At 36.8% G+C, this 24,309-nt stretch overlaps 1 protein-coding gene across 1 annotated transcript in view; it reads right to left on the bottom strand.

Annotated features, from left to right (window-relative positions):
* FANCC (FA complementation group C) overlaps window positions 1–24,309 on the bottom strand; it is a 265,910-nt gene that overhangs the window by 53,667 nt on the left and 187,934 nt on the right. Inside the window, exon 8 of the mRNA XM_047103066.1 lies at window positions 12,859–13,023. Within this exon, the coding sequence (XP_046959022.1) occupies window positions 12,859–13,023 (165 nt within the window). The remainder of the gene's footprint in view (window positions 1–12,858; window positions 13,024–24,309) is intronic.

Raw genomic sequence — 24,309 nt, forward strand, 5'->3', positions numbered from 1 at the left:
CACCCGGCCAATGGTAAAACATGAAATTCCACTGGTGTACTGTGGTAGGCAAATAGTTGGAAGTGTAAACATAGGGCAGGGTGCACTGGTCAAAGAAAGTATGTAGTTTCTAAATGACCACACAGCACATGTGGGGAACTGTTCAAGGGGCGGGGGGGCGGGGGGGGCGGGGTGCGGAGAAGAGTTGGGTGTGGGGGTGGTAATCTGCACTGACTGATTGAATCAGCCTTCCCCATGTCAACATGTGGCTGGGATGCTCAGTCCATGGGAAAGTGTCCATGGAAAGGCTCCAGCCCTTACGCCACTGCTTGGGGAACTTGCTGAGCTGAAGCCATAGGAATTGGACAAGTTGAAGGCCACCCAGCATTTCTGGACTGTCTGTCCCCTTTGGATTAGCAGACACAATTTTCCAAACCAAATAAATTTTATTAGTTGCTGAGGGAGAACATGCTATCAGAAGTAAAATAAACAGCAAAGGAGTTCAGGCCCACTCATTAACCACTGCCCTCAGCTTTCCATCTGAGCACTGTGGGTGGAGCAAAAGTAGCTATTTTCTGAGCACGTCTCTTCCTCACCAGTAATTTCTGAAACAGCTTTGAGAGATTTCACAGGGAATACCTAGGGGCATTCTCCTCCCATTTCCCTTTAATTAAATTCTTGCTGAAAAAGGCTGAAAGTATAGGTTGCTAAGACCCTATAATTTGATGAAATGTATTACTAAATAAATCACAAATAGAGCTGCCATGGTGAAAGACAAAGAGCATTTTACTTAAAAATAAATACTTTGAAAAACTGCTTTGGAAAATGAAAGCTGGTGGGGTAAGCCATTGGAGACTGAAGTATGAAATGGTATGAAGGGCACACACATGTGGAGCACATTTATCACATTATACAAGCTTTTAAACTGATTATTACTCAGTCTTTTACATAAATAACAAAGATAACTGATCAGACTCCTTAAGGAAACTCACTTTTTGGGTACATTTTGACAGAGGTTTAGAGTAGATAGAAAAAAAGACTGCATATTTTAACCATGAGAATTATGTTTTGACTTCTTTTTCAACATCAAATAATTTAACCTTCTATCTCTTTTTCTAAGATATTACCTTAACAAATTCCTGTACTATAACATTTCATGTAAAATGAAATTAAAACTTATATTCTTTTTTTTTTTTTTAATTTTTTTTTCAACGTTTATTTATTTTTGGGACAGAGAGAGACAGAGCATGAACGGGGGAGGGGCAGAGAGAGAGGGAGACACAGAATCGGAAACAGGCTCCAGGCTCCGAGCCATCAGCCCAGAGCCTGACGCGGGGCTCGAACTCACGGACCGCGAGATCGTGACCTGGCTAAAGTCGGACGCTTAACCGACTGCGCCACCCAGGCGCCCCTAAAACTTATATTCTTACATTAATTTTTAAGAGTGATACATGAAAAACAGCATATACTCCACTGGTAACTACTTCCTTTGGGTTAACTGAAAGAATGATGATGGTTTTGAGGTGTTATTTTCCAAATACGATGATATAATAAAAATCAATTTAAAGTTGGAAAGAAGATACACTTATATAGAGCAAAAAAATCCCCCCAAGCCCCAAAACTCAATAAAACCTTGGGAGTAAAAAAGGCCTAACACCTATATATGTGGAAAATATTTAAAACACTCTTTTAAGATCAAAAAGTAAATCTGAACCAAACAAAAGACATAAGTGTTCTTGGATAGGTAGACGAAAGCCTTAATGTCAGAAAGATGTCAGCTGTCCCTCAGTTAACCTATATATTTAACATAAGCCTCCCCCAAATAACATTAGCTATCTTTCCTAAAGCTAGGCACACTGGTTTCAAAGTTTATTTAAAAGATAAAACAAGCAAGAATTGTCAGAAAAATCCTGAAAAGTAAGAGAAATGGAGAACTAGCCCTATTTTATATTAGGTATATTAGAAAGGCTCCACCATTAAAACAAAGTGGTACTGGTGTGTGAATATACAACAGGTCAAAAAAAAAAAAAAAGAGGGAGAGAATAGAAAATAACAAAATAGGCCCAAATGCACACAGAAATTGAATGTATGATTAAGGGAGAGAGGAGTTTGCATCTTTTATTACACTGGAGATGGCAGAATGCTCTATAATCTGACGGTGGGGAAAAGTAACCATATTATTTCAACAAATACTTTACAAAACAAAAACAAAGAGAAATTGGGAACCTACAGATTGAAAGAGATTTTTGACCCTATCAGCCAAATTCAGCTTTGACCTCTGATTCCAAAAGAATCAACTGTAAAAAAAAAAAATGGGGGACAATCAAGAGAATTTACTGTCTGACTAAATACATGATGGTGCTAGGGGCGCCTGGTTGGCTCAGCCAGTTAAGCACCCGACTTAATTCAGGTCATGATCTCATGGTTTGTGAGTTGGAGCCCTGAGTCGGACTCTGTGCTGACAGCTCAGAGCCTGGAGCCTGCTTCAGATTCTGTGTCTCCTTCTCTCTCTGTCCCTCCCCCACTCACATTCTCTCTCTCTCTCTCTCTCTTTCTGTCTCCCTCCCTCCCTCTCTCAAAAAATGAATAAATGTTAAAAAAAAAATTTAAAATAAATACATAATGGTGCTATGGAATTAGTATCAATTTTTAAATATAATAATGGTATTGTAGTTATATAGATTTTCATATACGGCATATGGAGACTTCCAGTCTCCTGTTGTGCATGAAAGGACCTTGGAAGTGACCGCTCTGTCTTAACAACAAGTACAAAGCAAAACAGACTGAAAAATCAACAACTCTTCTTGCATCCTTAAGAGAGGGTCAGGACACAGGACAAATCTTGGCCCCCAAGACTGGAAAGACAGACAAGCAAATACAGGAAATTGTGACTTACTGGAGTAGAGATCCACAAGTGGTAACTGCCATGGGAACCAGTGCCCAGGTAGGAAAACCTGAGTTGTAATTAGTGAGTGGTTGGAGGCCCAGTGTGGATAACTCTTGAGAGTTAAAAATTCCAGTGGGATCCAGTTATGGAAGGGTCCCACAAAATTATGAAACTTAGGAGCTTAACCAGGTCCTCAGAGTAAACAGTGGGAGTAATTCCACTTCTACTTTAGGTTTTGAATACAATAGAGCACTCCATTCTTAAATTGTTTTCTTTTAACGTTTATTCATTTTTGAGAGACAGAGAGAGACAGAGCATGAGTGGGGAAGGGGCAGAGAGAGAGAGACACATAATCTGAAGCAGGTTCCAGGCTCTGAGTGTTAGCACAGAGCCCAATGTGGGGCTTGAACCCACGAACTGTGAGATCATGACCTGAGCTGAAGTCAGACGCTCAACTGACTGAGCAACCCGGGCACCCCTAGAGCACTCCGTTCTTAACAAGGCCTGCCTTCAAGGGAAACTAGTCAATCAGAGCCTAACCTCATATGGTATTATCAGAACCTAACAGACCTAGGGGAAGGCAAATAACCAATTCCAGTCAGCTCTGGACATCTAAGTTAGGTGGAGAAAAAAACCTGAGGAATCTCATGAAGTTCACAGTCCAGAGGCATAAGCTCACTAAAAGACTGAGACCTAATTAAAAGACTATAGAACACTTCCCCTCCTCTCATATCTCACCACCAAAATACAAAAGCCTATTCACAGCAGTTGCTGTTACCTAGTACAGCATATCTAGCTATCAAGAAAACAATTACAAGGCATAGCAAAAGGAAAACAACAACAACAACAACACAGTTTAAGAGACAAGGCAATAATTATAACCAGACATGCAGAGATGTTAGAATTATTAGACTGGGAATTAAAAGTAACTATGATTAATATGCTAAGAGCACTAATGTATAGACAGCATGTAAGAACAGATGGGCAATGTAAGCAGAGAGAAGGGAATCTTTAAAAAAAAGTAGTATTAGAGATCACTAACAGAAATGAAAACACTAACAGATGAAGAATGCTTTTGGTGGGCTAAATAGTGGACTGGCTGAGGAAAAAATGTCTGAGCTAGAGGATATATCCATGGGAACCTTAAAAACAAAAAAACCCAAAAAAACAAAAAAACAACAACAAAAATACCGGAAAAAACAAGAAACAAAGATTGAAAAAAACAGAACAGAATATTCAAGGAATGTGGGACAACAACAAAAAATATATGTGTAATTGATGTACTAGAAGGAAAAGAGGGAGAGAGAAAAACAAAAAAATTTTGAAAAATGACGGAGAAATTTCCCAAATTAATGTCAGATACCAAATCACCATTCCAGGAAGCCCAGAGAATACCAAGTGGGAAAAATGCCAAAAACTGCTCTTAAGCATATCACTTTGAAACTACAAAAAAAAAAAAAAAAAAGAAAAGAAAAAAAAATCAAAGATAAAACATCCTGAAAGAAGCCAGAGGGAAAATACATCTTAACTATAGGGAAAACAGATAGGATTATATCCAACTTCTCAGAAACCATGCAAGCAAGAAGAGTAGACTGAAATATTAAAAGGGTTGTGAGAAAAAAAAAAAATACACAATCTAAAATTCTGTACCCTGTGAAATTATTCTTTAAAAGTGAAGGAGAGGGGCACCTGGGTGGCTCAGTTGGTTGAGTAACCAACTGTTGATTTTGGCTCAGGTCATGATCTTGTGGTTTGTGAGTTCAAACCTCACATCAGGCTCTGTACTGATAGTGTAGAGCCTGCTTGGGATTCATTCTCTCTCTCTCTCTGTCTCCCTCTCCCTCTCTGCCCCTCCCCTGCTCCCACCCTCTCCCTCTGTCTCTCTCAAAATAATAAATGAATGAATGAGTGAATGAATGACATGACACAAAAACAGATGCTCAGATCAATGGAACAGAATAGAAAATCCAGAAATGGACCCACAAACATATGGCCAACTAATTTTTGACAAAGCAGAAAGACTATCAATAGAATAAAGACAGTCTCTTCAGCAAGTGGTACTGGGAAAACTGGACAGAGACATGAAGAAGAATGAACCTGGACCACTTTCTTAAACCATACACAAAAATAAACTCAAAATGGATGAAAGACCTCAATGTAAGACAGGAAGCCATCAAAATCCTCGAGGAAAAAACAGGCAAAAAACTCTTTGATCTTGCCCGCAGCAACTTCTTACTCAACACATCTCCGGAGGCAAGGGAACCAAAAGCAAAAATGAACTACTGGGACCTCATCAAAATAAAAAGTTTCGCACAGCGAAGGAAACAATCAGCAAAACTAAAAGGCAACCGACAGAATGGGAGAAGATATCTGCAAACGACGTATCAGATAAAGGGTCAGTATCCAAAATCTACAAAGGACTTATCAAACTCAACACATAATAATCCAGTGAAACAAACAATCCAGTGAAGAAATGGGCAAAAGACATGAACAGACTCTTTTCCAAAGAAGACATCCAGATGGCCAACAGATACATGAAAAAATGCTCAACATTATGTATCATCAGGGAAATACAAATCAAAACCACAATGAGATACCACCTCACACCTGTCAGAATGGCTAACATCAACAACTCAGGCAACAAGAGATCTTGACGAGGATGTGGAGAAAGAGGATCTCTTTTGCACTGCTGGTGGGAATGCAAACTGGTGCAGCCACTCTGGAAAACACTATGGAGGTTCCTCAAAAAATTAAAAATAGAACTACCCTAAGACCCAGCAATTGCACTACTAAGTATTTATCCAAGGGATACAGGTATATTGCTTCGAAGGGACACATGCATCCCAATGTTTATAGCAGCACTATCAACAATAGCCAAAGTGTGGAAAGAGCCCAAATGTCCATCCATGGATGAATGGATAAAGAAGATGTGGTGTGTATATAGTGTGTGGATGGAACTGGAAGGTATTATGCTAAGCGAAATTAGTCAGAGAAAGACAAATATCATATGATTTCACTCATATGAGGACATATGTTTTGTAAGATACAAAACAGATGAACATAGGGAAGGGAAGCAAAAATAATATAAAAACAGGGAGGGGGTCAAAACATAAGAGACTCTTAAATATGGAGAACAAACAGAGGGTTACTGGAGGGGTTGTGGGAGGGGGGATGGGCTAAATGGGTAAGGGGCATTAAGGAATCTACTCCTGAAATCATTGTTGCACCATATGCTAACTAACTTGGATGTAAATTTTTAAAAAAATAATTAATTAAATAAAGACATAAAAAAGAGAGAAGAAAAATAATATAGATCAGATATTCAGATCTACATAAAGAGCATCAAAGAAAAAATAATGAAGGCAAAATAAAAACTTATTTTCCTATTTTCAATATTTTATTTATTTATTTATTTATTTAATTTATTTTATCTATCTATCTATCTATCTAGTTAGAGGGATCGTGAGCAGGGTAGGGACAGAGAAAGAGGGAGAGAGAGAATCCCAAGCACACTTCACACCCAGCACAGAGCATGATGCAGGGCTTGATCTCACAGCCGTGTGATCATGACCTGAGCCGCAATCCAGGGTCAGACGCTTAACTGAGCCACATGGGTAACCCTATTTTTCCTATTCTTAGCTGATGTAACAGAAAACAAATTGTTCAAATAATATTAAATAGGAACAAGGTACTCAATTATGTGTGTGTGTGTGCACTTATGTATGCTATGTATAAGTGAAATGTATGATAATGATACAAGAAACAAAAAGGGGGAATTAGGATTATTTTATTATTGAATAGTACTCACACTATCTGTGAAGTGGTGTAGTGTTATGTGAAAGTGGATTTAGATTAGCTATAAATGTATATTTCAAACACAAAAGGCAGTAAAAGAGTGGAAGACAAAAAGAGGAACAAATAACAAAAGCAACAAATATAAAGCAGTAAGGAATATAATTGATATTAATCCAACTATGTCAATAATCACGTTGAACCTCAGTGGTCTAACTGCACCAATTTAAAGATACAGACTGACAGAGTGGATCAAAAAACAAGACTCAACTATATATACCTTGTCTACAAGAAACCAGCTTTAAATATAAAGAAACAGACAGATTAAAACTAATGGATGGAGAAAAATATAACTAACACTAATCAAAAGAAAGCAGGAGTAGGTATACTAATTTTAGAGCTGGCTTCAAAGCAAGCAAAGTTATCAGGAATATAGAAGTTCATTACATATAGATAAAGGCATAAATTCTTCAAGAAGATATAACAATCTTTAACTGGTGTGTGCCTAATAATGGAGTATAAAACTATATGAGTAAAAAATAACAGAATTGCAAGGAGATGAATCTACTATCATAGCTGAAGATATGTCAACATCACTCTATCAGAAATGGACTGATCCAGTTGACAAAATCTGTAAGGACATAGTTGAACTCAAAAAACCATCAATCAACTATATATATTGCCATTTGTAGTCTACTTCATCCAACCAGAGCAGAACACACATCCTTCTTAAGTTCACAAGGAACGTTCACCAAGATACACCACATTCTAGCTATAAAACACCCCTTTCCAAATTTAAATTAATAGAAATCATACAGTATCTGCTCTAAGACCAAAAAGGAATTATAAACCAGAAATCAGTAATAGAAACATAACTTGAAAATCCCAAATTATGTAGAGATTCAACAACACACTTCTAAGTAACCCATGGCTCAAGTAAGAAACCTCAAGAGAAATTTAAAATTATCTTGAACTAAGTGAAAATGAAAACACAATTCATCAAAATTTGTGGTATGCAACAAAAGTAGTGGTTAGAGGAAAATTTATAGCACTAAATGCATATTCAGAAAATAAGCAATATCTAAGATCAACAACCTAAGTTTCTACCTCAGGGAGCTATATAGATAAAGAAGAGCAAATTAAGCTCTTAATTAAGATAAAGAAGAGCAAAGTAAACAGAAGAAATAATAACAACACGGAAAACAGGAAATCAATAGAGAAAATCAATGATTTTCTTGGTTTTTGGAATAGATCAATACAATCAATTTAAGTCTCCCTCCAGGCTAAGCTGAAAAAAAAAAGAAAAAGAAAAAGAGAACATAAATTGCTAATGTCAGACATGAAAGAGAAGACATCACTACATCACTATGGGCATTAAGAGAATAATAAAGGAACTCTATGAGCAACTCTATGGGGATAAATTTGATAAACTTAGAGACCAATATCTCTCCTTAACATAGAAACAAAAATCCTCAACTAAATATTAGCAAACTTAATCTAACAGTGCAAAAAGAATTCTGTATCACAACCAAGTGGAATTTGTCACAGGTATGCATGGCTGTTTTAACTTTTGAGAATGAATTAATGTAATCAATCACATCAACAGGCTAAAAAAGACAAATCATGTGATCATATCAATAGATGCAGAAAAAGTATTTGCTAAAATCCAAACCCATTCAGTACAAACACTCAGTAAACTAGGAACAGAGGACAATTTTCACAAACTGATAAAGAATATCTATAAAAACCTAACAAGAATTAATACTGTTAAAATGTCCATATACCCAAAGCAATCTACAAATTCATTGCATCAACTATCAAAATTCCAATGGTAGTTTATAGAAACAGAACAAACAATCCTAAAATTTATATGTATCTCTGAAAGTCCCCAAATAGCCATAGCAATCTCGAGAAAGAGCAAAGCTGGAGACATCATGCTCCCTGATTTCAAACTATTTTACAAAGCTATAGTGATTAAAACAGTATGGTATTAGCATAAAAACAGGCATACAGATTAATGTGATAGAACAGAGAACTAAAAAATAAGTCTATGCATATATGCATTTTATGACAAAAGAGCCAAAAATATAAAATGGAGAAAGGACAGTCTCATCAATAAATGAAGCTGGGAAAGAACACGAAAAATAATACTAAAATTTGTATGGAACCACAAAAGAACCTGAACAGCCAAAGCAATCATGAGAAAGAACACCAAAGCTAGAGGTATCACAATCCCAGATTTCAAGATATACTATAAAGCTGTAGTAATCAAAACACTACGGTACTGGCACATAAACAGAGACATAGATCAATGGAATAGAATAGAGAGACCAGAAATAAACCTATGCTTATATGGTCCTTTAATCTGACAAAGGAGACAAGAATATACGATAAGAAAAGACAGTCCCTTCAATAAATGGTGCTGGGAAAACTGAACAGCTGCATGCAAAAGAATGAAACTGGATCACTTTCTTATACCATACACAAAAATAAACTCAAAATGAATTAAAGATCTAACTGTGAGACCAAAAACCACAAAACTCCTAAAAGAAAACATAGGCAGTCATCTCTTGGACATTAGCCTTAGGCACATTTTTATGGGTATGTTCCATTGGGCAAGGGAAACAAAAGCAAAAATAAGCTATTGAGACTATACCAAAATAAAAAGCTTTTGCACAGCAAAATGAAAACACAACCTGCTGAATAGAAGATACTTGCAAATGATATATCTGAGAAGGGGCTAATATTCAAAATATATAAAGAATTTCTACAACTCATCATAAAAAAACAACAACCCACAAATGATCTGATTAAAAAATAGGCAGATGACCTGAATAAACATTTTTCCAAAAAAGACATATAGATGGCCAACAGGCACATGAAAAGATGCTCAACATCACTAATCATCAGGGAAATACAAATCAAACCACAACGAAACATCACATCACACCTGTCCAAACGGCTAGAATCAGAAAGACAACAAATAACAATGTGTTGGTTAGAATGTGAAGAAAAGGGAGCCCTTGTGCACAATTGGTGGGAATGTATATTGGTGCAGCTACTATGGAAAACAGAACAGATATACCTCAAAAAATTAAAATTAAAATGACTCTATGATCCAGCAATCCCATTAGTGGGAATATATCTAAAGGAAATGAAAATGTATCTCAAAAAGATATCTGTACTCCCATGTGTACTGCAGCATTCACATTAGTCAAGATATGGAAACAACCTAAGTGTCTATCAGTAGATGAATTAATAAAGAAGATGTGGTATATTTATGTAGTGGAATATTATTCGGCCATGAGAAAGACAGAAATCCTGCAATTTGTGACACGGATGGACCTGAAGGCATTAAGTAAAGTGAAATAAGACAGAGAAACACAAATACTGTATGATATCACTTTATGCAGAATCTAAAAGAGCTGAACTCACAGAAACAGAGACTAGAAAGATGGTTACCAGGAACTAGGGTGTGGTGAAATGGGGACATGTTGGTCAAAGAGTATAAACTTCCAGTTAGAAGATGAATAAATTCTGGGATCTAATGTACATTATAGTGATTATAGTTGATATAATTTTAGTTGAAACAATATTTAAAGTTGCTAAGAGAGAAGATCTTAAATGTTCTTGCCACCAAAAAGAAATGGTGATTATGTGACATGATGAACTTGTTAGCTCAGCTATGGTGGTAATGATTTTATAACATAAAAAGTGTATCAAATTAACTTGTACATCTTAAGTTTACACAATGTTATATGTCAATTATATTTCAATAAAGCGGGGGGGGGTGGAGGGGATGTAAGTAAGTAAATAATTAAGTAGATAAATAACTAAACAAACTGATATTTCCTCTTGTACCTACATGGAAACATAACAGGAAGCAAGTACACTTTATTGTCTAGTTTTGCAATAATACTTAAACATTTTTGGAAAACTCTTCTAAATTTTATCTAAATTATTTTAGGTGTACATATACTTAGATATTCTTCAGAAATATATAAATATGACATTTTTAGATTTTCTCATAATTTGTTATTCAAAAATAAAATTCATTTATAATATATTTTCTTTTTATTTTTAAACATTTATTTATTCTTGAGAGAGAGACAGAGAGAGAGAGAGACAGAGCATGAGTGGGGGAGAGGGAGACACAGAATCTGAGGCAGGCCCCAGGTCTAACCTGTCAGCACAGAAACCGATGAGGGGCTCGAACTCAGAAAACTGTGAGATCATGACCTGAGTTGAAGTCGGATGCTTAACCGACTGAGCCATCCAGGCACCCCTATAATATATTTTCTTACACTTAAGAATGGATCATTGACTTTATGAAGGAGAATTAAAATGTTTGCTTTCTCATCTCCAGCTGTTTGTGAAAAGATGAAACCAATACATCAGGTATTTCTTTTGACTCATGACAGGGAGACAACTACTCCAAAGGAACTGGACTAAACTATAAATGAAAGCAAATATGAAGAAAGCGATTTTTCCCCTGGCTTCAGAGATGTTAATAATTTACCTCATTGTGCCATATGCAATAGAATGTTTCCAAATTACTGTTGTAGTACTAGTTAACTGTGGCACCAATTTGAGACCAATCATTCAGAGTCTAAACAAAAAGGAATTAAATAATTCAAACATAGATGTAATACATTAATATTTCATCAAGAGGATTACACTGCTGCCTTAAAACTGAATCTCTAGAGGTGGATGAACTTGCTGTGTTGCTCGTATTCATCTGGTATCAACAACAACAGGTGTCAACAGGAGTTCTGTTAAGAGAACTGGGCAGTACGCACATGTCGTAGAGAAATATCAACGTGTTGAATAACTATTCCGAAGCTCATGTTTTTTCCTGGGACAGCTGTGCTGACATTTGCACTTGAAGTGCAGCAGCACTAGTGAGCAAAACCACTGTGCCCAGCACGAGTCAAGCAGGGAAACGGTCACCGTGTCCTTCACTCTGTGTACAGTAGTAACACTGCCGGTTTCACACAAAAATGTGTTTGATGAAGCAGCGTAAAATATTAATCTTACTGAATTTTACACTGGCGAATACTTTTGATTAAAAAAAACATTGTGTGTGGTGAAAAGGAAAGCATGCATAATGCCCTTCTGCTGCATGACAAATCTGGGTGGTTGTCCCGAGGAAAAGCACTTGCAAGTGTAAGAGCTGCAAGATCAACTGGCCACCTTTTTGTCATGGAAATTTACATGGAAGAATGGCAAACAGTGGCTGCTCAGAGTTGAGTATTTGGCACACATTTTCTCAAAAATTAGTGAAATGACCCTTGTACTTCAAGGAAAACAAATGACAGTATTTTGTAGCCAATGATAAATGTGAGTGTTTAAGCAGACTTTGAATCCTGGAAAATTCACTCCTGTCAGTGGGAGCTTGACAGCTCCCCAACACCTGAAGACATTTCTGATGGGCTTGGTGCTGACAAGAATGAATGTAAGTTTTGATACTATAAAATGAAATATGTCAAGGTTGAAAAGGTCTACATAACTTAATAAACCAGTATTTTCCAAATGAACCATGCATAAGGCTACAAGATCCTGCTTGGGCAAAAGAGCTTTTAAAAGTATACCACAGACATCCAATGGGTTTCAATGTAACAGTATGAAAAGCTCATTGTTATAATTTCAGATTCAGCATAGCAACTAACCTTACAACACTACCATTTTCAAAACATTTTGAAAATCCACAATTATCTGAGATGGCTACTGCAGTATTCTTGTCTGTTCCAATATATCTCTATGAGGCTGAATTTTCTACACTTCAATGGAAACAACATACCAGGCTGTACCAGGCTGCACACAGAAACATGTATGAGAGCCCAGCTGTCTTCCATCAGACAATAAAGAGATTTGCAAAAATGTAAAATAATGCTGCTTCTGGTATACATATTTTCTTGGAAAAGATCACTTTTTAATAAAAATAAGCTATGTGAACATGTAATCAATTTATTATTTGAAAATGAATACTTTTAGAATATCGTTTTATTTTCAAATATGATAAAATATTGATAAATACAATGCACATTTTTTAAAAAAAGAACTCACTGGGATCCTCAATAATCTCTACGATCATAGAGTGGTACTGGAACCAAAGTTTGAAAACCGCATTTCCAATATGCTGAAGTATTCTAAGAAAAGGAAAAACAATGCTGGATTAGAGAGTAAATGGTATCACTTACAGCAAGAAGGCCTCATTCACAGCATCAAAGAATTCAGGCCAGAGCACTTCCTGAGGTTCATGTCCATGGTAGGTGAGCAGAGCCTCCACCAGTGGTTGGATATCTGGCAGAGTTACAAGTGGTACACAAACTCGCGACAGGAACCTTATCTTTTCAGGAGCCATTCTATGGAATGAATAACAAATAATTATCCAAATCTTAGAAAATCGTCATGCTAAGATTGACAAGTTACTTGCTTTGTCCCTCACATAAAGGGGGCTACCCTAACACCATCTATGAATTCTTCTCTTACTCCATTCTCTAGAAGAAATCCTTTAGTCCCATTTTAACACCACTTATTCTCAAGACTTTGGCATAACTATCTAGAGGTACCTCCAATTTACCATGCCCAAAACAGAACTCTTGAATTCCTTCCCCAAACATTCTTTCCCCAGTCCTGACAATCTCATTTCCTCAGGCTTTGAAGGCCATCCTTGATTCCCCGCTTTCTCATGCCCCTTACCTAATCCAACAGTAAATACCATCAATTTATCTGACAACTTCCCTACATGCGCTTCACTACCCCCTAATTCACCATCACCTCCAGCCTAGGTTACCGTAGGAGCCTTCTAAGTTCTCCCTGCTTCTGTCTTCACTCCCACTGTTTATCATTAAAACAATTCCAGCAACTCTTTAAAAATTCAGATCACTTCACTTGTCTGCTCAAAACTTTGCAATGGCTTCCCACCTCAGAGAACTAGCAAAGTCTTATACTGGCCGCTGAGGCCTTTCATGACAGGGCCCCTTCTGTTTCTCTGGCTTCATCTCCTTCCACGTTTTCCCTTGCTCATCCTACTCCAGTCCTCTAGGCCTCTAACTACTCCAGGTGGGTCCTGTTGTTCATTCTGCCCAGAACTCACGGCTAGCTAGCTCCTTCATTCCATATCAATCTCAGCTCAAATGCTGCTTTATGTGATGGCATCCCTGACCATCCCATTTAAATGTACTTACCAATATGGTAGCAATCAGCTACATGTGGCAATTTAATTTAAATGAAAGAAAATTCAAAATTCCTGTTCTCAGTTGCACCAGCCACATAACAAATGTTCAACGGGTACATGAGGCTAGTGGCTTACAGTACTGAACACTGCAAATTTCCAGAACTTGTCCATAACTCCAGGAAGCCCCAGTGGACAGCAGAGCTTAATAGAGAAAATGCCATCTCACCCCACTGTGTATCTCTGGTCTCACTTACCCTGTTTTACTTTTCTTCAGAGTACTTTTCATCACCTTACCTATAATGTATTTATTTATTTATTGTTCATCATCTGTTTCTTCCTGTTAGGATATCAGCTTTATAAGGACAGATACGTTTTCTATTTTGATCTCTGCTCTGTTTCTAGCATACAGGAAATGATTCCTTACACATACACATATATGCTCAAGAAATAGATGTTACATGAATAAATCAACTAGAGATCAATAAAATGAAAGTTTGAGATGTACACTATTAGAGCTTTTCCTAGCTATATTCATATATAAATCTAGAAATTTAGCATGTGCTTTTTGAAACACAAATGGAACCACAGCAGAGAACATAAAGCTGTTCCTCACTTTTTTTTTTTTTACTTGCTGCCTCATATTAAAAAATGTATGTTGTAGGGGCACCTGGATGGCTCAGGTTAAATGTCCAACTTAGCTCAGGTCATGATCTCATGATTCCTGAGTTCGAGCCCGCATCAGGCTCTGTGCTGACAGCTTAGAGTCTAGAGGCTGCCTTGTTCGAATTCTGTGCCTCCCTCTCTCTCTGCCCCTCCCCCATTCATGCTCTGTCTCTCTCTGTCTCACAAATAAATAAACGTTAAAAAAAATTAAAAAAAAATTTTTTTAAATGTGTGTTCTATAATTTAACAAAGCCTCTATAGGCATTTAGGTTATTTCTAATTTTTCAATATTACTGCTGAGAATTACTGTTACTATTACTGCTATAGTTTATTACTAAAAACACTGCTGCAGTGGTATCTATGCATATGTCTATCAGTGACCCTGTGTGAGTATTTGCATATTAACTGCATTCCAAGAGACTACCAGTTTACTTTTCCCCAAACTCCAACCCAAGTGCATAATCTCCTTGCAATACATTCAAATACATCTGACATACTACCATTTTCATCATATTAAAGAAATTTTTCCTAGAACCCTCTGACCTGTTCCAATCCAGGCAGATTGCTTTTTATTCCCTCTGTACAGTTAACATCTTGGTCTCTGTCATGGGAATTTCCTTCACTTCTCTCCTGAACCCCGTATCTTTTTCTTTCTTGGTTCATTCTTCTTATGTGGAAAAAGGTACATGAGTGATAAAGTACTTGAGACCTTGCATGTCTGGAAATATCTTTATTTTACTCTCACACTTGATTAACACTTTGGCTGAGTATAGAAATCTTGTAATTTTCCAACAAAATTGTGAGGGTGTGGTTCTAATGCCTTCTAGCTTCCTCCAGTGTTGTTTCTGAGAAGCTCCATGCTATTATGAATTTTCATCCTTTATATAAGTCCTGTTTTCACTCCCTGGAGGCTTTTGGAAATCCTCTTTGAAATTTTACACTGATATGTTTTGGTATGGATTTATTTTTATTCATTGTGGTCAGCACTCAGTGGATCTTAAATAAGGAAAGTTCTATTAGATTGTTTCTTTGACAATTTCCTATCCATTTTTCAATCTGTTTTCTATGAGAACTCCAATGATTCTGGATATTGAATTTCCTGGACACTTTGCTGTCTTTTCTTTCTTATTTTTCATCTCTTGGTCTTTTTACTCTAGATTTAAAAGAACTTTTCAAATTTATCTTCCAATCCTTTTATTAAGTTTTTCATGACCAATCTCTCATGATTAATTTACAAGAACATTAAAAAAAATTTTTTTAAGTTTATTTTTTTTGAGTGAGAGCATGCAATAGTGAGTTCAGAAGGGGCAGGGAGAGAGGAAGAGACAGAGAATCCCAAGCAGTCTCCACACTGTCAACATGGAGCCCAACATGGCTCAAACTCACAAACCATGAGATCATGACCTGAGATGAAATCAAGAATCAGACACTTAACTGACTGAACCACACAGTTGCCCCACAAGGCAGGAGTATTATAATGGCTGTTTCATATGTGTGTATTATCTTTTGATACGAGATCAAAACTCAAGCACTGTCCACCCTGGCTACTGCAAGCCTGTCTAGAAATGCAGGTACAACTGTCCACCACGGGTCTAGGGGATTGGTTATGGGTAGTCTCTACCATGGTAATAGCTGAAATGAACAATTTACTGGCCAAGCCTTCCCCCAAAAGCTGTAAGCCTTCAAACAGACTTCAGAGTTCCAGAACAGTTACATCAGACACAGTCTGTCAGTAAAATTTTTGTCTAAGTAAAGGATGGATTCCTGGTACTTCCTCCTCCATCATCTTCCCTGACATCCCCTTCTGATCTCTTGTATTAAGAAAAAGAAAAACAAAAACAACCCCTCACCTTCTTACTTTTTACTACTCTGCCCTTTTGTACTTTATCCTAGGAGAACTATTTGGCTCAATCTTTGAAGTCATTACTTACTATTCAGCTGTATTTCCTATTCAGTCTTTTTTTTTTTTTTTAACGTTTATTTATTTTTGAGACAGAGACAGAGCATGAACAGGGGAGGGGCAGAGAGAGAGGGAGACACAGAATCGGAAGCAGGCTCCAGGCTCTGAGCCATCAGCCCAGAGCCCGACGCGGGGCTCGAACTCACGGACCGCGAGATCGTGATGTGAGTTGAAGTCGGACACTTAACCGACTGAGCCACCCAGGCACCCCCCTATTCAGTCTTTTACTTTTTTTTTTTCGTCTATGAGTCCCCTCTTTTAAAAACATAACCAATTTATTTCTATTTCAAGGATTTGATAGTTTCTCTTATTATTTTTAAGACATTAATTATCATCCCCCCCTTTTTTTTAAACCACTTGCTTGTCTTAGGTAATGTATCTTCTGTTTTGTGGCATTTAGTTCATCTTTCCTTATGGTGTTGGTTTTCCATGAACATCTAAGGATTTTTGTTTCCCCTCTCTGGAATTTGGGATTTCCCACTAGCCTCTCCATGACTGCTTTTTACCACAGCCTCCTCTGGTACTTGTGGAGAGGGTCAGGATGTATTCCTGGTTGGGGTTGCCAATAAATTGCACTCTGGGCATTGGAGCACCCCCAGAATGGCTGGGAATTAATAGCCATTTGATGCTCATTCCTCCTCCAAATCTTCTCCCTCCTTCCTGCTGGAAACAGGACACTTCTGTTGTCTCTTGTTTGAAGGCAGCAGATAAGGACTGCATGAGGGTCTAGCCCTTAGCTGGCTTCTGTAAATTGAGGCAGTGCAACAGGCTGTCTTGTTGGCTGCCAGGTACCTCCTGCTCCATGAATCCACTCCAATGTTACTTTTACCTTTTGCAGTAGTTTTCTCTTGCAAGCTTTTTGGGCTGTGATATTTTCCTTCAAAAATATCCCATAACCTGCCACTTGAAGTCTTTCTTATAACTTGTGGGTCATCAAATGCTCCCTTATTTATTAGTATTATATATTTGTTAAAATTTCTCCATCAATGCTAAGAGTTGGGAGGATAAAGTGAATGCTAGGTCATGCATGAGTTTAGTTCACCACTTGATTTTGTCTCTTATATTACATTTTCATCTTACTCTCTTGCACTTTAATCTTTAGGATCTGGCCAAGTTCTCTACATTAGAGCTACTCAAAATATGGTCCTCAGAATCACCAGCAACAGCACCCCTATGAATGGGGCCAAGAAATCTGTTCCTTAACATCTTAACATCAGGTGATTCTTATGCCTACTGTAATTTGAGAAACATTGCTCCACACTACTTCTTCAGTAGCAGTCCCGAGAACTAGATGATTATCAATCTCTAGTAACAATCTGAATACTTTAATAGACATGATAGAACTATGTTTAAGATTTTTTGTTTTGTCTTTTTTGTTTTAGTTTAGCTATATTTTCTTGATAATCAACAATAAAATTCTCAGAGATAAATTTTTTGTCAAACTACACTAATGATTTCTTATGTGCAAACAGTTTGTCTTTTCTCCTCAAATAATTACCTTTTGCAAAATCCACTTCTTGTTCTTTACCACTTTCCTAAATGACTGAGGTCTCTTCAACCACAGGTATCTTCCACTATGCTTTACTGTCTTTCTCTAACCACCAAGGTGGTTTTAGATTTAAAAATAATTGTGTTTTTGAGTTCATTATCTAAGTTTAATGAAAAGACATATTTAGCTTGAGTTGTAAATACCATAAAGTTTTGGAATTTATGAACTTACTGGGTGGGATTGGAGAAGGGAAGAGTTGTTGTGTGTATGTCTGTAATGTGGACGTTTTTCATGTATATTTTGCACAGAATCTAGCAAAATATTTTGCATAGAGTATTAAGGGCCTGATGTGTATCTGAGAAATGGAAAAATAGTTACATGTACTCAATAAATCTAGAACTCTGAATGAAGCAGGGAGGTGGTGATCTTGCCCTTCAGCAATCCTCTCTGGAAGAACCTGTTAAGTCCAACTTTTCCCTCATTATCTTAAAATTTTTACCATTCTCTCATTACCTTAGAAGAGAGGGCTCAGAGACTATCACTGGCTACTAGGTGTATGGAAAAGACAATCCTGGCAACAAGGGCATTTATCAAGCACTGAAATTTATGGGATGCAGACTGTATCTCCCAATCAGGCTGAAAAGGTCCAAGAGAATTTTGTGAAAATTTCTAAAGTCTTTTGGGGTGCTTCGGTGGCTTAGTTGGTTAAGCATCTGACTCTTGATCTCACTCAGGTTTTGATCTCAGGGTCGTGAGTTCAAGCCCTGCATTAGGCTCCATGCTGGGCATGAGCCTACTTTAAAAAAAACCCTAAAGTTTCATATAAATTTCAGTAGCTTTTCAGTTGACCTACCTAAATGCAGGTCAACTGATAATGTTCTGAAGGGCTTCAAGGTGCTCACAGCCTTCATGGCTCCCTCTTTTGGTCTTGAGCTTGCCAGAGTGTGGAGATCCAACTTCAACTAGAGTTAGGCAACACTTTCCAGACTGGAGTACACTAAGCATTATGTCTTGATTAATTGCCAGAGCAACACTTCCAAATGATTTTTGCACAAGAATTCAACTGCAGAAGGTTCAACAGTAACCATATACTGCTAGAAACATCATTCTCATGTGGCTATGTTGAAGTTTCCAAACCATCTGCAGCAAACCACAGAACTAACTACAAGATAAACTGATGATGCTCAGAAAGTCCAGAATGTCATTCCTTCTAGATGGTTTATAGCAAAGAACAGGAGAGAATTTAAACATTCTGTCATTGAATTGTTGATTTTAGTTGGTGGCAAGTGAAATTCTATTTAAAATGCTATGACAAGGCCATTTATCAGGCGTCTAAAAAGAATGCAAAAGGAAACCAAACAGATTTTCCTATTTTTTTTGTTCCCCTGACATTTTATGCATCAAAGTTATGAGATTAACTTTTATATTTTCTAAGAGACTTTTGAGTCTTTTGAAATGAACTTGAAACATTCAAGTAGCAAAAAGTGAAAAAAATGTACAGATGCCCTCTTTTTAAAAAAAAAAAAACAACAGAGAAAAACAGAATAGCATTGTTTGTATGGTGTTTAAGTTTGAGAGGCCCTTGGCGACTTGAACATTTCAAGTCTTCCAAGCAGAAGGTAAGTAATGATAAAATTCAAGTTTCATAAATAATGGGAATATCTGCATTCAAGTGTACTGGAAAGTAGTTTTCCCACTATGCTATATTCTTATTCAACTTTTTTGATTTTTAAATCTTAGAAATGCACAGATAACTTCATATATATATAGCAAATTTATATTGTTATGATGCATATTTTAGTTATTATTATAACTTATGACAGCAACAAATATAATGGCTCCAGCATGTTTGGCAGCTCTTTCAAATGTTATCATGATGGCATTTCACTACCTGATTTCATGAAACCAGTTTCTAACTGAGACAAGAGAACATGCTTGGTTGGATTTATAATTCACTGGAGAGCTGTAGATGTGGAGTTCTGAGTCTCACATAAGCTTTAAGGGATCCAGGTTCTTTTATGGATGGAGAACAGAACTTCCTGGCTTGAGGTCTTAAAAGTAGAACTTTAAACGCTCATAAAGAGACTCAAAAAGAATGCTGAGCATCAAATTGCTTTTTTAAATTCAATCTTCTGATAATTATAAATGAACTTAATTGAATTTCTCTAAAAATTCAACACATTCAAAAAAATACCTGTAAAAATTTCTTGTTGAATTCTAAAAATTAAGACTCCATAGTAAACACCATTCAAAAGAGCAAATTAGGAATGCATCAGATGTATCAGTGTCCAAAGGACATTCTACTAGCATATGCATCTCATATTCTTGGTAAATTAGTTAAGAGTTCTACTAATTACATCAATGATTTGCTTTGACTAAAAACGTTTTTAAACTATTACCAAATTAATCACCATGTTATCCTTGATGCTACTGCCAGCTGGGGTGCCAGCATGGGCATCCTTCAGAAAACTGCTCTGTGCCAGGGAATGTGCATATTATTTTTTTTTAAAAACATACATCCTTACTGAAGAAGCAATCATAAACTCGGGAATTAACCTGCCCCACAAAATGACCCAATCTGGCACAAATGGAAATTTCTCAGATGTAAAGAGTATATTAGCTAATAGTTTCCAGCAGGCTTTCCTAATTGTGGTCAATGGAGTTTAGATGCCTTTCTGAACTGCTGTCCTCTTCTGTCCTGAGGGTGAGAAAATGAAAAGTACACATTCTGAAGAAAGAATCTGAAAGACCAGTATAGTCAAATAATGGGTACAGTGCAGAAAGACACTGTAAAGGAGAAAAAATACTGCAGAGTGCAGAGAGGAATCAATATTAAGCAATCTAAGGCTGATTAAAAATGATTTTTTTTTCATGAACTACAACTGCCATTTTGGAAATAAGACCCTGTGGCAGGAAATTATTCCTTTATTATGAATGTTATCTTTTAATTTTTGGTATTTTGCCAGCTAGCACTGTATTTTCATTTTTAAAAAGTCTAATTATGAAATTATGATGTATAGAAGAACATAGGGAATTACTATAACATCAACTGTGCACTCACTGCCATGATTTCACAATGCTAACATTTTAGTGATATTTCTAGTTGACGTTTTAAAGAAATAAAAATGTTTCAGTTACAGTTGAAACACCCTCTCCTGTCTCATTTTCTCTTCCCCTTCCCAGGAGTTAGCACTCCCCTAACGATGGGAGTCCTCTCTGTCTAGTTTTTTTTTTTTTTAATGTTTATTTATTTTTGAGAGAGAGAGAGAGAGAGAGAGAATGAGAATGAATCTCCAGCAGGTTCTGAGCTGTCAGTTCAGAGTGTGATGTGGAGCTTGATCTCAGGAACTATGAGATCATGACCTGAGCTTAAATCAAGAGTCACTCAACAGGGGCGCCTGGGTGGCGCAGTCGGTTAAGCGTCCGACTTCAGCCAGGTCACGATCTCGCGGTCCGTGAGTTCGAGCCCCGCGTCAGGCTCTGGGCTGATGGCTCAGAGCCTGGAGCCTGTTTCCGATTCTGTGTCTCCCTCTCTCTCTGCCCCTCCCCCGTTCATGCTCTGTCTCTCTCTGTCCCAAAAATAAATAAACGTTGAAAAAAAAAATTTAAAAAAAAAAAGAGTCACTCAACAGACTTAGCCACCCAGGCGCCCTCTTTCTGTCTAGTTTTAACACTTTTACTTTATATGTGTGTATTGTTTTGAGTGTTTTAAAACTTTATGTAATGATGACATTACAGGTATCTTTTTGCCACTTCCTTGCTATTCTGTTCTGTGGGTCTTTGTGTCTGGCTTTATACAAGTACCAAAGTGGCTTAATGACTAGCTTTGTAATATGTTTTGAAATCAGGAAGGCCTCTAGTTTTGTTTCTCTTTTCAAGGTTGTTGACTATTTGGGGTCTTCTGAGATTCTATATGAATTTTAGGACTTTTTTAAAAATCTATTTCTGCAAAAGAAAAATGCCATTTGGATTTTAATAGGACTGCATTGTATCTATGGGCAGCTTGGGGTAGTATGGACATTTTAACAATATTAAGTCTTCCAGTCCCTCAACACGGAATGCCTCTTATGTATTTGTGTCATGTTTAATTTCTTTCAGCAACATTTTGTAGCTTCCGGTATATAAGTCTTTCATTTCCTTAAGTTTATTCCTCAACATTTTATTCTTTTTGATGCTACTGTAAATGGGTTTTTTATATAAAAAAAATCTCTTTGTAAAACTGCTCACTGCTTGTGTATAAAACACAATTGATATTTGAGTATTTATTTTGTATCCTGTAACTTTACTGAGTTAATTTACTAGTTTTAATAGTTTTTCTGTGGAATCTTTAGGGTCTTCTGCATATAACATCATGTCATGTATAAGCAGAATAAGCGGTCCTTTAAAATTTGGTTGCCTTTTGTTTCTTTGTCTTGCCTAATGGCTCCAGTGCTTCTAGTACTGTGTTAAAAAGAAGTGGTGAGAGAGGGTATCCTTGCTTTGTTCATGATTTTAGAAGGAATAAATTTCAGTCTTTCACCATGAAGTGTGATGTTAGCTGTGGGCTTTTCACACATTGTCTTTATTTTGTCGAAGTATGTTCCCTGTATTCCTACTCTACTGAATGTTCTTATCATCAAAGGATGTTGAATTTTATCAAATAGTTTTTTCTGCTTTAATTGAAATTATCATCTGGTTTTGTCCATCATTCTGTTAATATGGTGTATTACACCAATTGGTTTTTGAATGTTGAACCAACTTTGCATGCTAGGAATAAATCCCACTTGACCATGATGCAGAATCTTTTTAATTGCTGACTTTGGTTGACTTGTATATTGCTGAGGATTTTTACACATGAATATTCATCATGAATATTGCTGCAGTTTTTTTTTTTTCTTGTAGTGTATTTATCTGATTTTGGTATCAGGGTAATGCTGGCCTCATAAAATGAGTTTTGAAGTGTTCCCTCCTCTTCAATTTCTTGAAAGAGTTTGAGAAGGACTGGTATTAATTTTTTAAATATTTGGTAGAATTCTCTAGTGAAACCATCCAGTTCTGGGCTTTTCTGGGCTTTCTCCTTCCTGTTGTAGATCTGTTCAGATTTTTAAATTTATGAGTCACTCTTGGTAGGCTGTATGTTTATAAAAAATTTATCCATTTCTTCTAGATTATCCAATTTGTTGCAATATAATTGTTCATAGTAGTCTCTTTTTATTTTTCTGCAATGAGTTGTAATGTCTTCTCTTTCATTTGATATTTGTTATTTTAGTCTTCTTGCTGATTTTCTTAGTCTAGTTAAGGGTTTGACAGTTTTCTCGATCTTTTAAAAAATCGAATTCTTTGTTTTTTTCCCATTCTCTCTTTAGTTTATTTCTCCTGTAACCTTTACTATTTCATTGTTTTTGCTATCTGTGGGTTTAGTTTATTCTCCTTTTTCTACTTCCTTGAAGTATAAAGTTAGGTTGCTGATTTGAGATCTTTTATTTTTATTTTTTTAAACGTTTATTTTTGAGAGACAGAGAGAGAGAGCGGGAGGACACACGCACAAGCGGGGGAGGGACAGAGAGAGAGGAAGACAGAAGAAACGAAGCCGCCCGATGCGGGGCTCAAATTCACAAACCCTAAGATCGTGACCTGAGCCAAAGTCAGGCACTTAACCAACTGAGCCACCCAGATGCCCCAAGATCATCTTTTTTAAACAAGATGTTTACTGCTATGTACTTTCCTCTTAGTACTGCTTTTCCCTCATCTTATACATTTTGGTATACTGTGTTTTCATTTGTCTGAACATATTTTCTAATTTCCCTTGTGATTTCTTCTTTGACTCGTTCAAAAATGTGTTGTATAATTTGCACATATTTGTGAATTTTCCACTTTCCTTTTATTTTTTTTCAAGTTTTTTAATGTTTACTCATTTTTGAGACACAGAGAGAGAGACAGAGTGAGAGTGGGAGGGGCAGAGAGGGAGAGACAGAATTTGAAGTAGGCTCCTGGCTCTTAGCTGTCAGCACAGAGCCTGATGCGGGGCTCAAACCCACAAACTGTGAGATCATGACCTGGGCTGAAGTCAGACACCAAACCGACTTAGCCACCCAGGCACCCCTCTCCTTCATTTGTGAAGGATACTTTGCAGCATATAATAATCTTGATTGGCAGGTTTTTGTTTTAGCACTTTGCTATATCATCTCACTCCCTTCTGGCCTTAATGTTTCTGCTGAGTAATCCACTGACAATCTGGAGTTTCCTTATATGTGTTACATTCCTTGCATTCTTGCTACTGTCAACATTCTCTGTCTCTTGACAGTTTAATTACAACATAACTTGCCATGGGTCTTTTTGGGTTTATTTTAGTTGGGAGTTTGAGCTTCTTGAATTTGAAT

Source organism: Lynx rufus, unplaced genomic scaffold, assembly GCF_022079265.1.
Source record: "Lynx rufus isolate CCGP_SWC_20201006 ecotype Redwood Valley unplaced genomic scaffold, mLynRuf1.p SCAF_10, whole genome shotgun sequence".
In the NCBI taxonomy this organism is placed as follows: domain Eukaryota; kingdom Metazoa; phylum Chordata; class Mammalia; order Carnivora; family Felidae; genus Lynx; species Lynx rufus.